Consider the following 17,264-nt stretch of genomic DNA (forward strand, 5'->3'; position numbering starts at 1 on the left):
TCGGAAACAATCCATTTCCGGCTTCCAGAGGGCGTAGACATTAATTCCAAGGTCAACTTCAAACCAAAATCAAATGAGCAATACCCCAATCAAGAAACTGCCAAAGAGCAAACATCCCAACCAGAGAATCCTTAAGACCGCCCCCCCCCCCCTTCACAGACAGGCAAGACACCAGAATATAAACTGAGGGTCACCCGGGCATAGTCCGCATGAAGGCCCTCGGCCGCGGCTATGTCTGGTAGCCCTCTATGGACGCCGACATCACCGGCTGGGTGCAGCGCTGCCCACCCTGCCAGGCAGTCTGCCCCGCGCCTCCTACTGATGATGTTACCTAGTTAGTGTAATGTCTGCAAGGAAACAAGCAAGCTCAGAGAGCACCAAGGACCCCTCAAACATATATGTAGCCATCCATTACATAACCAATTCTGGGCAACTCCCAATCAAAAGAGCAATAGCAATAGCCCTTAGACTTATATACCTCTTTTACAGCCCTCTCAAAGCAGTTTACAGAGTCAGCCTTATTGCCCCCAACAATCTATTTTACCCACCTCGGAAGGATGGAAGGCCGAGTCAACCTTGATCCGGGGAGATTTGAACCGCCGAAGTGCAGCTAGCAGCCAGCTGAAGTAGCCTGCAGTACTGCACTCTAACCACTGCGCCACCTCGGCTCTTGCTTGCTTATGTGTTGATTTTTATTTTTATTTTCAGAGAAACCGAATTGGCTCGGAAAACCCCAGCGATGTCTTCCGGTTCTTGGTTGAAGAACGGACCCAGTGCTGCCAAACCAGAAAAGTACGGTACACAGAGAGGGTGGAATATCTCATGCAATTGCCTGTAGCAATGGAAGCTGCAATAAACAAAGGTAAAGCCCGTGTACGAATTGTCTGTCGTTCAGATATAATTCAGGCAGGCGTTCCCTTGGAAGTCCCAGTTCAGTCGCATGAATGATTTGCGTCATGAACACTCTGCTACGGATTCAGCAACAAAGTCAGACACTGTCATTTCACGTGATCTACTCTTTGATGCAAAATGTTGTCAGGGGAGCCATTTCTCATGTTCACTGGCCATCAAATGAAGCCACCTGTTGCCGGCCCCTCCAGCAACTGAATCAGATGAGGAGGCATGGGAGTCAGGGTCAGCATCAAGGCAACCTAAGAGCTCTGAGGGGAAAGAGAGAATGGAGCTGTCAGAGAGAGAGAGAGAGAGAGAGAGAGAGAGAGGGAGGGAGGGAGGGAGGGAGGGAGAGAGACAGAGAGAGACAGATACAGACAGACAGACAGACAGACAGACAGACAGAGCGAGCCTGGATTGTCTGTCAGCCTTCAGATGGAGAGTGAACAGCCCCCAGGTCTGGAATTGGCTGATGAGGAAGAGGAGGAACAGCTGGGTCCAGTGCCTGACACATGGATGCCAGAAGGCAGAGGAGAGGAGAGCAATGGAAATCCTTGGGCTGGTCCTTGGGAAGGAACAGCCACCGCTGCTAGCGAAGCCCCACCCTAGCTCTGGAGTTAAAAGGCAGGGGGAAGAGATGAATAAATGTGGTACACAACTATTCATCTCCCTGCCAGACGGACCTGTTGCTGTGGGGGGAGAGAAACTTTTTGCCGGGGGTCCTGGCGCTCCTAATGAAGGAATCTTTGAGTTAACTTCAGAGGATTTGCCGTGTTTGGGGAGCTGGGTCAGAACACCTCCCATGATGTATGGTGTTTCAACAGATGTATGGCGTTTATTCAATATCACTTGTTCTTCCGATTAGATGAACTGATTGCTTATGAACTGAAGAGAAGAGAAGCAGAAACAGCAAGGAAGCCCCCACCAGAGGTGGTCCGGGCAAGGATCCCTTTCAGTGCTTGTCTCCAGGCCTTTACAGAACCAGAAAATGTAGAAGACTTTTGGAGCAGTGCCCTTCAAGCCAAGTCTGCTGGCGTTAAGTGAGTATGTGTCAGGCACAAAAGATCAGGTCCAATTCAACTGATTTATCACTAATTATGCCCATGCACGGGAATATTGTTCAGTTAGCCCTTGGTTGGAGTTAGGTAATGGTCAGTGAAGGGAGGTTGAACTTAGCTCACTCTTGGCTACGTAGGAATTTTAGGCTGATTCCTCTTTGTTTCCTACTCTTTGTGTCTTCTGAGATAGCAAATCCATAAATAGCTCCATTTACTTTCAAAGCTCTGTTAGGACCATTCAGTTAGTCATTTGTTCTCTAAGTAGTGTAAAAAGTAGTGGCATTACTGTCAGAGTTTGTTGCAGCAATCACATCCAGAAAGCACACACAGGTTACTGATTCAACAGGATTCATTAACTTCTCTTTATATATAATATAACTCATGAAGTAAATATACAATACCAAAAATAGATTTTCCAATGTGGTAGCAAATACAAGCAAACACAGGCAGAGGAGAGAACAGTTTCAGTTTCAGTTCAGAGCAGCAGACTAGTTTAGAGCTCAGCACAGACTCAGAGCTCCAGAGCTAAGCCACGCTTAGGCTCCTTGCTGTCTCCAGCAAATACTGTTTCAGTTTCCAAACAGCCCTCATTGGCTGACTTAACTGCTATGCCTATTCATTGGCTTACCTTGTTACCATGTCTCTGCCAAGTCATGAACTCTCATACACACTGACAATTACACATTTTCTGCTTACTCTTCAGTCTTGTGAGCTTTGGGTCTTTCCTTGGAATGAAGAGAATCTTCTCCTATTTTGCTTTTTCCGGAGAGGATTTCAGTTACTACAAAATATACGCTATAAAATATATATATATATTAAAACTGATTGTACTCTGACACTTTGTTACTTTGGCTTAGCCATCTGGTAAAAATAAATAAATAAAATAAGGTATCTTACTCTTACCAGATGGTTGGAGAAGCAGTGGGAGAGGGATCTTGCTCTAGTGATGACAGTTTGGGGCAGCAATTCAATTAATAAATGCTAAGTGAAATCCCAGCTGTGCTTATTATCTGACTTCAGCTTTCCTTTTCTTTGCAGACCTGCAACGGTTTTAAATGGGAGGATTGGTCGTAGAGTTACTTTAAAAAAAAAAAAAAATCACCATTGTAATTGCAAGTGGTTGCTAAATGACACAGTTGTTAAATGAGAACTACCTGTGTTTCTTTGCTTTCTGGACATAGCAATAGCAATAGCAGTTAGACTTATATACCGCTTCATAGGGCTTTCAGCCCTCTCTAAGCGGTTTACAGAGTCAGCATATCGCCCCCACAATCTGGGTCCTCATTTCACCCACCTTGGAAGGATGGAAGGCTGAGTCGACCTTGAACCGGTGAGATTTGAACCACCGAACTGCAGAACTGCAATCAGCTGAAGTAGCCTGCAGTGCTGCATTTAACCACTGCGCCACCTCGGCTTGACATATCCGGTTGGCTGCCATAGAAAAGAATAGTGGAAGGGACGGGCATTTGTGTATGATCTAATAAGAGCAGTTCCGCTGCTCTGTTAAAATCATGAAGTTTCTGATTATGAGTTCCCTTGGATCTTTTAATTTCACATGGAATTGCTTTACACTTCCAGAACGTCTCGCTTTGCTTCCTTTCCTGAATACCTGGTGGTTCAGATAAAGAAGTTTACTTTTGGCCTGGACTGGATCCCTAAGAAGCTTGGTATGTATTTTGATGGCGGCCTTCCCTGTTGAATTGCCTTGGGTTCATTTGTAAGGTTTATCTACTCCAGGACTGTCCCAAAGGTGCTTTTTCAGGAGGCAGCTGGACTTTCCGCTTCTCAATACAATACAATACAATAGCAGAGTTGGAAGGGACCTTGGAGGTCTTCTAGTCCAACCCCCTGCCTAGGCAGGAAACCCTATATGGTTCCAGACAAATGGCTAGCCAACATCTTCTTAAAGACTTCCAGTGTTGGGGCATTCACAACTTCTGGAGGCAATTTCTGTTCCACTGATTAATTCTTCTAACTGTCAGGAAATTTCTCCTCAGTTGTAAGTTGCTCTCTCTCCTTGATTAGTTTCCACCCATTGCTTCTTGTTCTACACTCAGGTCCCTTGGAGAATAGAATTCTCACCCAAGAAGCTTCCTCAGCTCTGGCAAGATAGTGGGGAATGGAAGGATTTATATTCTTGCAGAGAGCTGGTCATTTGCATCCTTTTAGAGCAGAGGTGTCAAACTCGTGTCGTCATGGCATTGTTGTGTGACGTAGCGGGACTTCCCCCCACTTTGCTAAACCGGGCATGGGCAGCCTGTCACATATCTGGCCTGCGGGCCGCAAGTTTGTCAGCCCTGTTTTAGAGGGTCATTGAAGCACTTGGAGATTTATCTCTGTCCTCAAGATCACCAGTGCTCCTGGTTCCTGTAGTCTGCAATTTTTGTTAGCTGGAAATCCATTCCTACTCCCTCTAAAAGGATGCAAATGACCAGTGGCCTGCAAGGAATATAAACCCTACAGAAACTTGAATTAAGTGGTGGGCCTTTTTTGTGGTGGCCCCATGCATTGCAATATGCTTTTCCCAAGCTACATAGAATAGCTTGCATTATGCAAAAAAATAGAAGCATCTTTATTTTGCCACGTCTTTGGTTCACATTAATAGATTGTAGGAATTCTCTCTGGATAGGTTTGTATAATTTCATTGTTCTTATAGCACTAGCAATAATCCTTAGACTTACAGTATATACTACCCCATAATGCTTTACAGCACTTTCTGGGCAGATTACAATGTCAGCATCTTGCCCCCAACAATCCAGGTCTTCATTTTACTGAAGGGAAGTAAAGAGAGTAATTTAACCTTGAACCCCATTAGGATTGAACCCCAGGCTTTGGGCAGAGTTTGCCTACAATATTGCATTCTAACCAGTGTGCTACCAGGGCTGTTATTCTTCCTGCTTTGTTAAAGACTTTCTATAGTTTCACAGTTAGGATGATTTCCAAATAATGTCCTTAATTTCCCATTTATCCTTTTAGCAATAGCAGTTAGACTTATATACTGCTTCATAGGGATTTCAGCCCTCTCTAAGCGGTTTACAGAGTCAGCATATTGCCCCCAACAATCCGGGTCCTCATTTTACCCACTTTGGAAGGATGGAAGGCTGAGTCAATCCTGAGCCGGTGAGATTTGAACTGCCGAACTAGCAGTCAGCTGAAGTAGCCTGCAGTACTGTACTCTAACCACTGCGCCACCTTGGCTCTTTTGCTTGCAGATGTTTCTATAGACATGCCAGACCTTCTAGACATCACTCACCTCCGAGCAACGGGCTTTCAACCAGGAGAGGAGGAACTTCCAGACATCTCTCCACCTGTGATCATTCCTGATGACCCCAAAGGTACTGCCTACTACCATGAGGATTCCTACCTCCACACCATTCTCCACCACAACTGTTAGTTGATCTTCTTTTTTTTGTTCCCTTGTCATTTCGCCTCCTTTCCTGTTCGCATGGATCATCTTCATGGATGCCAAGCTACAACATGATCCCTGGGAGTCTTGTTGGCAAGAAAAGCAGGCAGTGATGGAACCAAGACATGGTTCTTTGGTGTAAATGGAGATCCATTGGTCATGCTTGCTTTGGTGGATTTGGCATGTTCTGTATCTGTTTTAGGTCAAAGGTGTGATTGAACTGGAGCAGGCTGAAGATCAAGAGAAAGGGAGCTCATGAGCCAAAGTTGAGGAAATCTATTCAAAGGACAACAATATAATTGTCCTGCATCGTGGCAGTCAATTAACGTGTAAAACCACAAGTATATAGAATGGCATTCTTTGTTGGCTGACTATGATTGCAGACCCAAGGAATTTGTCTCCGGTGCATAAGCTGTCAATGTACATATAAACAACAAAGTGATAGGTTAATCAGAATAGAGTTGGAAGGGACCTTTGAGGTCTTCTAGTCCAGAAGGCCATATATCATAAATCATAGTTACAATCATTAATAAAAAGATGCAAACAACAACTGATAAATCATAAGAGTGGCAAGCCACTCCCACACCTACAGAAGAGGTTCTAAATTTTTTTGAAACCCACCACTACCTCCTGTCTGGAGTGGGGGGTGGGGTAGAGTCATGGAAACTCTAACAGGAGAGTTGGATGTAAGGAAGCAGCTCAACCCCTCTAAGGAAGGAAGGTGTGCAATTCATGGATTGTCTACAAACACAATTTTCAGGATTGGAATTCAAGCATATATACTAAAGAGGCATAGGCATTACTTTTAACTCCTCAGAAGAAAAGTTTCTGCCAAAGTGGTTTGGACTCCGGAAAAATTCAATTCTAGAAAAAGTTGGACTCCGGAAAAATTCAATTCTAGAAAAAGTTGGACTCCGGAAAAATTCAATTCTAGAAAAAGCTGGACTCCGGAAAAATTCAATTCTATCTAAAGGTCAAAGTGTTTTATTTGGGCTTCCCAGTATAATATTTTATCCAGCTGGTTTAAGTTATAATTCTTACCACTTCCAAAGTGGAATAGGTAATGACTTTGCTAATGGCAGACCTGGAAACACCAGATAGAACCACAAAGAACATTTTTTTAAAAAAGTTATAGAGTGATCATCTTCTTTTACTGACCTCATAATCCCTTGCGGGGGTGGAGTCTGGGCAACTGAATGGAAGGGAGTGTTTACTGGCCGGATGTCCTTCCTGTTGCTAATGCAGAGGGTTTTTTTCAGCAGATATATTCTCATTGTGCCCAGAGAGAGAAATATCTGCCTCTACCTAGGATTGAACTCATGGCCTCCTGATTGTGAGGCAAGAGCTCCACCTCTTTGCCACCACACCACTCTTTTAAGTTATAGGATGATGCTCTAGCATTTATACCAAATGCAGAACCGGCCAATTTCCATTTTCCTTCCATTCCAAAATACTTTAGTCTCCTTTAACTTACTTTCTTGACTTTCAGATGGCATGATGAACCATTTCATGGAGCGTATGTATCCCATTTCTTTATGTTGGTTTTATTTTTTGTTTGAAAATGGCTGAGCTTACTTGCTGCGACTTACAGAAAAGCTTTACAAATTGCACGAGAGCTCTTCATTTAACGGTGCCTTTCTCCTCCTTAACTTTCCACCTGCCCTGGGTCTGTGTTGAGATATTTGAAGAACTTTTAAAACTCTGGAGAGAGCTGTTCCCTATCTTGGATTATTCCACATTCTCATAGTTGGTTTAAATGTTATTTTATTAATTTTTGCAACCAAAGAGGTTTGCTGGATTAATCCAAGGGATCAGCATTTTGTTTTGCCATTGCTAATCCAATGCTCCTTTGAAACTTTGATATGATGAAAACAGCCTCTTTCATTATTTTGTTCCTCCAAACCCAAACTAGGGACGCGGTGGCTCAATGGCTAAAATGCTGAGCTTGTCGATCAGAAAAAGTTGGCAGTTCGGTGATTCAAATCCCTAGCGCCGTGTAACGGAGTGAGCTCCAGTTACTTGTCCCAGCTTCTGCCAACCTAGCAGTTTGAAAGCATGTAGAAATGCAAGTAGAAAAATAGGGACCACCTTTGGTGGGAAGGTAACAGTGCTCCGTGCGGCTTTGGTATTTAGTTATGCCGGCCACATGACCATGGAGACATCTTTGGCTTTGGCTTTGAAACGGAGATGAGCACCGCCTCCTAGAGTTGGGAATGACTAGCACATACACTATATTGCCAAAAGTATTCGCTCACCCATCCAAATAATCAGAATCAGGTGTTCCCATCACTTCCATGGCCACAGGTGTATAAAATCAAGTATCTAGGTATGCAGATTGTTTTTACAAACATTTGTGGAAGAATGGGTCGCTCTCAGGAGTTCAGTGAATTCCAGCGTGGAACTGTGATAGGATGCCACCTGTGCAACAAATCCAGTCGTGAAATTTCCTCGCTCCTAAATATTCCACAGTCAACTGTCAGCTGTATTATAAGAATGTGGAAGTGTTTGGGAATGACAGCAACTCAGCCACGAAGTGGTAGGCCACGTAAACTCGTCCAACATCAGTGTGTGACCTCACAAATACTTTTCTGGAAGAATGGTCAAAAATTCCCATAAACACACTCCTGCACCTTGTGGACAGCCTTCCCAGAAGAGTTGAAGCTGTTATAGCTGCAAAGGGTGGACCAACGTCATATTGAACCCTATGGATTAGGAATGTGATGTCACTTACAGTAAGTTCATATGCGAGTAAAGGCAGGTGAGCGAATACTTTGGGCAATATAGTGTATGTGCAAGGGGAACTTTTACCTTTACCTTAAACTAATGTAAAGCATGACGAAGGAAGACAAAGGAAGAAATAAAATGTGGGCTAATAGTTAAGACACCCGCTAGAAATTAGAGAACTGTGAATTCTGCTTTAGACATGAAAGCTGGCTGGGTAAATTTGGACCAGCCATTCTCACGCAGTCCAACCTACTTTACAGGGTTGTTGTTGTGGGGAAAATAGGGGAAGGAAGAAATTTTTGGTATGTTCACCACCTTGAATTATTTGTAAAAATAATAAAAGGGGGGATATAAATAATGAGTGCAAGAAAAGAAAAAAAATGGAAGAAAATAGAAAAGAGTGTAAAAATATATAAAGAAATGACTTAGATATTCTTCATAGCAAATAGAATAGAATAGAACAGAATTCTTTATTGGCCAAGTGTGATTGGACACAAGGAATTTGTCTTTGGTGCATATGCTCTCAGTGTACATAAGGAGAATAAAATACATTCATCAAGAATAAAAAGATACAACACTTAGTGATAGTCAAGGTTACTAATAAGCTATCAAATTGTATTAGGAAACAAATAAAAACAATATAAATTGAAGTTGCAAGCAACAAGGTTATAGTCATAAGTGGGGAGAGAGGTACTAGGAAGGAAGAGAAGAAGAATAGTAATACAGTCTTAGTAAATTATTTGACAGTGTTGTGGGAATTAGTTGTTAAGCAGAGTGATGGCATTCAGGGAAAAACTGTCCATGTGTCTAGTTGTTCTGGTGTGCAGTGCCCTGCACTGTACAAACAATAAATACAAATATATTTGAACCTTGCTAAGGTTACATAGTAATATTCTTTCTATAAATCTATCTCAAATCATCAAAACTATAAATCACAAGTTCATCTTTGCCTGGTAAAGTTATGACATTTCAAAAGCTGTTTATGACCCAGATTTGAAGTTACATTGTCCATGCACATATGTACACACACACACACACACACACACACACACACACAGAGTCATGCACGATTGCATTTTGGGCCTGGCAGTCAACTCACCTTCATGGCCATTTCCAATATCCCACAGTCATGTGACTATAATTTTCACCATTTTTTTTTCAGCTTCTGGTAAAAATTCTGGGCTCAAAGGACTACCTGTATTAAAATCAAGTCTGGGACACTGAGCAACCTTATTCGATTGGAACATCTCCTGATTTCACAATATAGGAATTTGGCAAAAATTATAGATAAGATCCATAGTTGTCATTTTTCCTTGTTGTTCAGAGAAAGAGAGAGAAAGAGACAGACAGACAGAGACAAAGAGAGACAGAGGACAGAGCAAGACCAAGACAGACAGATAGAAAGAGAAACACATACACACACAGAAAGAGGGAGACACACACATACACACACAGAGAGAGACACACACACACAGACACAGACACAGAGAGAGACCAAGACAGACAGATAGAAAGAGAGAGAGAGAGAGACAGACAGACAGAGAAAGACAGAGAGGAGGAATAATATCAATTTTGGTTCACATCTAGCTTTACATTAATGAGAACTAGAAACTAAAAGTGTGACTAGAACAGAGATCGAGATTTTCTGACATTACGCTGCAGCATAATTTTGCCTTTGTGCATAATTACAGACTCCCCTAGATGATTAATTGTATTTAAGACCCAACCATTACTTAACCCAGCTGAAGATTGAGGGTGCTGCTTCACCTGATCATTTATGCTTGCCCTGACTGGATGGTTTCAGTGCAGGAGCTCCATCAATATGTGTGACCTTTAAAATACAGAATTGCAAAAAAGAAAAAAAAGAAGAAAAGGTCTGGGATAGTTTAGCTTTGGGAGCTGTTTTGCATGGAGAACAGCCAAGGCTTCAGCTGATGTCTGTACAGCCTAATAACCTTTGTCACTTTTGCTTTTAGGCGTGATTTGGGTCAGCACTTTCTCTCAATGCTGACTTTGCTATTCTTCAAACAGTGCAAAGACTGTTGCAAGAATTTGCACAGCTCTTCCTTTTGATATTCAGTTCCTATACTAACAGCAATAGCACTTAGACTAATATACCGCTTCACAGTGCTTTTACAGCACTTTCTAAGTGGTTTACAGAGTCACCCTCCTGCCCCCAACAACCTGCGTCCTCATTTTACTGATCTCAGAAGGATGGGAGGTTGAGTCAACCTTGAGCCTGGGGAGATTCGAAATGCCAAATTGCAGGCAGCCGGCAGCCAGCAGAAGTGGCCTGCAATACTACATTGTAACCACTGCGCCACTCTTTGCAAAATCATTTTTTGAAATGGTCATTGTACAAGAAATGAAAAGGAATCTGAGTAATTTCTGTTTTAATTTGCACCTCCATCAGATGCTGTCTCCAGTGGTTATGATTTTTTTTTAAAGGCTGCAAGCCAAAGCTACAACATTTGTATTAAGAAACCAATTACAGGTACTCCTCAACGTACAACCACAACGAAGCCCAAAATTTATGTCGTTGAGTGGAAAAAATTATTAAGTGAATTTGTCCCATTTTATGACTTTTCTTGCCACAGTTGCTAAGCGAATCACTGCAGTTGTTCAATGAGCGACATGGTTGTTAAACGAATCTGGCTTTTCCATCGACTTTGCTTGTCAGAAGGTTCGCAAAAGGACTCCTGAACACGGCAACCATCATAAATATGAGTCAGCTGTTAAGCATCTGAAGGGAAATCGAATGACCATTGGGATGTTGCAATGGTCATAAGTGTTTTTTTCTCTCCGGTGGGACCAGTCTGTCAGGGCAAACTGGTCTATCCAATTATGGGATGGAGCATACTGCTTCCATTTTCACCTTTCAGTCCCAATCTAGGAGCCTTCGCAGGAAGTCGTTTTCGCGACAAACTATTTTTTTTGTTAAATTTATGTTTTACGAACAAAGAAATAAAGGGAGACTAGTATAGATCTGAGGGATGCAGTGGCTCAGTGGATAAGACGCTGAGCTTGTCAATCAGAAAAGTCGACGATTAGAATCCCTAGCGCTGCATAATGGAGTGAGCTCCCCTCACTTGTCCCAGCTTCTGCCAACCTAGCAGTTTGAACGCATGTAAAAAATGCAAATAGAAAACTACAAACCACTTTTGGTGGGAAGGTAACAGTGTTCTGTGCGCCTTCAGTGTTTAGTCATGCTGGCCACATGACCACGGAGACGTCTTTGGACAGCGCTGGCTCTTCGGCTATGACACAGAGATCAGCACCACCCCCTAGAGTCGGGAATGACTAGCACATATGTGCGAGGGGAACCTTTACCTTTTAGTATAGATCTATTTCAAGCTATTTAACTCTCATCAGCTAGGAATACCCTTCAGTGCTCATAGGTGTGAAGTGTTCATATGTCATTACTTCCAGTGTCATTGTAACTAAATGATGGTTACTAAATGAACGGTTGTAAATCGAGGACTACCTGTACAATGTTTTGTGGAGTCACAGCTTGATGCCATTATTTGTGTCTTGGGTGATAAAGGTAGCTGGTATTTGTGTGTGTGTGTGTGTGTGTGTCATTGACCGGGAAGTGATGGGTTCAGTTTTCACCTGGAATGTCCTCTCTTTCAGCCCCAGATTTTGATGAATCCTCCGTGATGCAGCTGGCAGAGATGGGGTTTCCCTTGGAAGCATGCCGGAAAGCCGTGTACTACACTGGCAACATGGGTGCTGAGATGGCTTTCAACTGGATCATTGCACACATGGAAGAACCAGGTTGGGTGTCTATGGAGATTCTCAATCACCCAGGTCATGGTTGTCCCAAAGGAGATTTCTCCAAAAGGGAACTGGACATTTTGGGGATTTTTTTTTCCTTTAAAAAACCTCAGAACCGAGAAAGCTTCTTGGATGCAAAGTGAAATGTTTTCAAAGGAAAAAAAAAACCCCAAGAAAGTCTACTTGCCTTTTGGAGAAAGTATTGTTCTGACCTAGGCTTCCCCAGAAAGACGAAGCTGAGTTCTTGTTCTGATAAACCCCTTTTATTCAATTGACAGTGAATTCCCCTCCAGCAAAGTCTGGGCCCGCTGTCTTCCAAGATAATTGACAATTACCAACCTTTATCAGGCTTGGAGAGTGGCCAGGCCAATATCTTTCAGACGCTGCAATACTTGGCAAGAATGCAGGAATGAACTAATTGTCTCCTGCAAACTCCACTCCCCTTTCGCTCCTCTTTTATTTTCTCTGGGAGGGGCCATTCATCATCCACCCGTGGCTAAGTTAGCCCTTGTTTCTTAGCTGTTCCCTTCGTCTGGCAGCTCTGCACAAGCACACACTGGGAACAGGCTCCAGCTGTTTGTCTGCCTCACTGATGTCTGACTCTGAAGGCAGCTGATAACTGGCATACAGCTCTGGCCCCCTCTCTGCCTCCGACAGAGCCCTCATCAGAGCCTTCCCCAGACTCCAGGACTGGCCCATCTTCCTCCCCAACCTCCTCACTGTCTGAATCTGCTGCCAGCTCTGCTGGCTGCTGGCAAGCCACAACAAGTATCTTTGGGACAACCAGGTCTGGTATTTGAATTTTTACTTTATTTTATACAGCCATGTACAAATGTATTTGTGCTGCTTGGCAGACATTTCTACTAAGTTAGAAACAAATCTCGATTCCTTTACAATAGCAACCCATTCAGAACCATGAGTGAGTGCACACACCTCCATTAGTGTGAGTGGCGGGCAAACACGCTTGTACAAGAAGCTCCATTTGTGGGAGTTGCAGGGGTACAAACCCACCCTTGTGCAATTGGAGCTCTGCAGGCACACACTCTGCTTTCACAAAACCATGCTCCTTCCCTCCCTCCCCCTTCCAGGTCGTTCTGTCAAGCTGGAATGGCCTCCTGTTTTGTACTGTTACAAATAAAGATCCTTTAGAAACACCATCCAGTAGATTAGACCAAAGATATGACATGAACTTTCCTGAAAAGAGTAGTAACTATGAATGGGGAAGTCCACAGACACAATGTAAAATATAGACTTCGTATATAATTCTGTGAAATATGTCACCAACCCATAGCACTAGCACTTATATACAGCTTCACAGTGCTTTACAGCCCTCTCTAAGCAGTTTACAGAGACAGCATCTTGCCCCCAACAATCTGGGTCCTCATTTTACCCACCTTGGAAGGATGGAAGCAGAGATGGGTTCCTACCAGTTCACACCAGTTCGGTAGAACCGGTTCGTCAAATCTACCAAACCGGTTAGAAGAGGTTCCACCAGTGGGCCCGGAAAGCAGGCCACACCTACAGAAGAGGTTCCAAAATTTTTTGAAACACACACACACACACACACACACACACAGAGAGAGAGAGAGAAAGGAAAAAAGAAATAAATAGAAAAAGAAAAAAAGAAAGAAAAAGTGAGAGATGAAAGAAAAAAAGGAAAAAGGGACAGAGAGACAAAAGGAAAGAGAGAGAGAGAGAGAGAGAGAGAGAGAGAGAGAGAGAAAACACATGGCCGGCAAGCCACTCCCACCAGGTCACATGGCCAGCAAGCCACTCCCACAAAGGAGACCACACCCACAGAGTAGGTTCGAATTTTTTTTGAAACCCACCACTGGATGGAAGGCTGAGTTAACCTTGAGCCTGGTGAATTCGAACTGCCAAACCTCTGGCAGCTGATCAGCAGAAATAGTAGCCTGCAGTGCTGCAGTCTAACCAGTGCGCCACCATAGGCTCACATTATTTTTATTTAATACATAAATGTACCCAAATTGAGATAGAAACTGCTCTCTCTACTAGTTTACACATTCTTCGGTGCTTGGTGTCTTACAAAGATGTAAATCAGTGGTAGTCAACCTGGTCCCTACCGCCCACTCGTGGGCGTTCCACCTTCCATGGTGGGCAGTAGAGGTTTGCTGTAACTCTGCTTTATAAATTTTATAAAGTAAAGTTACTTCCCTATTTTATAAATCACCATTACTGTGGAACTGGGTGGGCGGTTAGAAATTTTTACTACTAACAGAGATACAAAAGTGGGCGGTAGGTATAAAAAGGTTGACTATCCCTGATGTAAATCAACACCAAGGTAAAAGTCTGCCACCACATTGGATCTATTTCTGCCTTTTTCTTTTTGCAATTATACAAGGGTCTTTTTACTAATTTACACAGCATATCGTTTCCCCAATGATGACATGTCAATATTATTGAGGTGAATGACATTTCAAGAGGAAAACGATAAAAATGCTAAGCAATTGTCTTGTTTGAATACATGTGGGCCTGCATTGATTTTTCAATCTACAGGTATAATGAATAGATGGGTGGATTAATGAATGGATCCCAAAGATGCTTTTTCAAGAAGCAACTGGACTTCCTTGGTTTTTCCTTGAAGACATTTTGCTTCTCATCTAAGAAGCATCTTCAGTTTCTAATAATCTTCTTCAGTTCAGAACTGAAGAAGCTTCTTGGATGAGAAAGCGAATCGTCTTCAAGGAAAAACAAAGGAAGTCCAGTTGCCTCTTGAAAAAGCATCTTTGGGACAACTATGATCTGGATGACTGAAAACCTCCATAGATGTGAATGAATGAATACCTTCCATTTTATTCCAGATTTTGCGGAGCCTTTATCCATCCCTGGTTATGGGGGAACAGCTTTTCCACAAACAGGAGGATCAGGAGTTCCTGGACTGGATAATCAGCCTCCAGAAGAGATGGTAGCCATAATTTCCTCTATGGGATTTCAGCGGAATGTAGCTCTTCAGGCACTACGGGCAACAGTGAGTTTTCCTGAAAATTATTTGGGATTTATTGGTAGCCAAAAGACGTTGAACTTGTTGATCAGTAAGGTCGGCAGTTTGGCAGTTTGAATCCCTTGCCCCGTGTAATGGAGTGAGTTCCCATTACTTGTTCCAGCTTCTCCCAACCTAGCAGTTCGAAAGCATGTAAAAATGCATGGCTTCAGTTTTCCTGAAGCCTCCGATACGCAAAAAACCGGCCCTATGGGCAAACCGGAAGTTCAGGAATGGACTTCCGGTTTGCTGGTAGGGCCGGTTTAAGCCCTCTGGAGCCTTCAGAGACCTTCCGGAGGCTTCCCTGAAGCTCCAGAGGACAAACAATGACCCTACGAGCAAACTGGTAGTCCATTCCCGAACTTCCGGTTTGCCCATAGGGCTGTTTTTAGTCCTCCAGAGCCTACCGGTTTGCTCGTAGGGTCATTTTTATACCTCCAGAGCCTTTAGGAAAGCCTCCTGAAGGTCCCTGAAGGCTCCGGAGGGCTTAACCCGGCCCTACCAGCAAACCGGAAGTCCATTCCTGAACGTCCGGTTTGCCCATAGGGCCATTTTTTGGTACTCCGGAGGCTTCAGGGAAGCCTCCGGAAGCCCTCCGGGGTGGGGGAGGCTGTTTTCATCATCCCCAGGCTTCTATAAAGCCTCTAGAGCCTGAGGAGGATGAAAAATGGCTTTAAAAAAGGCTGAACTCAGCTGGCCAGCGCGCGCATGCACTCTGGCCAGCTGACAGGACAAAGCCTCGCATGCCCTGACAAATGGCTCCGTCCCGGCCCTATAGGATTGTGACAATAAGTTAATGTCACATCCACAGTTATGCAAGTCTTCTGGCTCTTGTCAGCAAATTTGCAGCACGATTACTTTATGTGCAAAAATGGAAGGACACTTTTATTCCCACAATGGACGAATGGCTGCAAATGTTGATGGAGTTAACAGAGATGGCTAAACTGACTGCTTTGATTTAAAAAAACCCCACATAATTACTTTCTTTTCTACTTGGAAACCACTTCTGGACTTTGTGCTTGAGGTGGGAAAAAAAGAAAACTTTGATTCTGTGCTTCAGATAGATTTGTTGTTATAGAAATGGCTAGTTTATACTATTATGTAAAAGGGAAAAGTTAAGGTTTGATGTTATTATCTTATTCTACTGCACCAAAGGGACCCTGAAGTCAATGCCTTTTCTTTTCTTTCCACCCTTTCCCTACACTTTCTCTTTCCTTTTCCCCTACCCTATTGCTCCTCCTATTTTCTTTTGAATTTCTGTATTTTATATTATAAACTAATTTAAAAAAAACTGTAATCAAACAGCAGCAAATTTGTAAAAGGAATAGAATGAGTTAGATTTGTTTAATCATCATTAAATTGAGGATGTCCTATTGGAAGAGGGCAGACAAAAATACAGGCTGTCCTTAACATACAACCCCTTGCTTAGTGAGCTCTCGAAGTTACAATGCGATGACAAGACATTGACAGCTCTTATCTATCTTCTTATTCCATGCTATTTTGCCTGGAAGAATAACAACTTGGAGCATGCATTGGACTGGATCTTTAGTCACCCTGAACCAGAGGAGGAGACTGAAGTAGCTTCTGAGGTCATGAATATAGAGAATCATGTGAATGCTAACATCCTTGCAGAGTCGGATCCGGAAGGGCCCCAGATCAAAGATGGGCCAGGAAGTAAGTTTCTCCTTGCTATGTTGCTTGCATTGATCTGCCTGGTTTATTCATTTTTTCCCCTTCCAAAATACGTTGGCTACGCTTATGAATTGTTTCTCTATTCATATCAGAGGCATCCAGAGCAATAGCTGTAAAATAAGCAGAGATTGGTAAAACTGCCCAGAGTCGCTGCATCAGTCAGATGGGCAGCACATACATTTAATAAATAATATAGGTTAGTTCCAGTGGTGAAATTCAAGTTTTTTTTACTACTGGTTCTGTGGGTGAGATTTGGTGGGTGTGGCAGGGGAAGGATACTGCAAAATCTCTGTTCCCTCCCCACTCCAGGGGAAGGATACTGCAAAATCTCAATTCCTTCCCCACTCCAGGGGAAGGATACTGCAAAATCTCTGTTCCCTCCCTACTCCAGGGGAAGGATACTGCAAAATCTCTGTTCCCTCCCTACTCCAGGGGAAGGATACTGCAAAATCTCAATTCCTTCCCCACTCCAGGGGAAGGATACTGCAAAATTTCCATTCCCACCCCACTCCAGGGGAAGGATACTGCAAAATCTCCATTCTGTCCCCACTCCAGGGGAAGGATACTGCAAAATCTCCATTCCCTCCCCACTGCAGGGGAAGAATACTGCAAAATCTCCATTCCCTCCCCACTGCAGGGGAAGAATACTGCAAAATCTCCATTCCCTCCCCACTCCAGGGGAAGAATACTGCAAAATCTCCGTTCCCTCCCCACT

At 43.3% G+C, this 17,264-nt stretch overlaps 1 protein-coding gene across 1 annotated transcript in view; it reads left to right on the forward strand.

The window, feature by feature from the left end:
- USP13 (ubiquitin specific peptidase 13) overlaps positions 1–17,264 on the forward strand; it is a 113,226-nt gene that overhangs the window by 90,190 nt on the left and 5,772 nt on the right. Inside the window, 7 exon segments of the mRNA XM_032225993.1 lie at positions 709–862; positions 1,757–1,931; positions 3,528–3,616; positions 5,162–5,284; positions 11,713–11,856; positions 14,679–14,845; positions 16,369–16,531. Of these exon segments, the coding sequence (XP_032081884.1) occupies positions 709–862; positions 1,757–1,931; positions 3,528–3,616; positions 5,162–5,284; positions 11,713–11,856; positions 14,679–14,845; positions 16,369–16,531 (1,015 nt within the window).

The sequence above is a fragment of the Thamnophis elegans genome, chromosome 10, assembly GCF_009769535.1.
Source record: "Thamnophis elegans isolate rThaEle1 chromosome 10, rThaEle1.pri, whole genome shotgun sequence".
In the NCBI taxonomy this organism is placed as follows: Eukaryota; Metazoa; Chordata; class Lepidosauria; order Squamata; family Colubridae; genus Thamnophis; species Thamnophis elegans.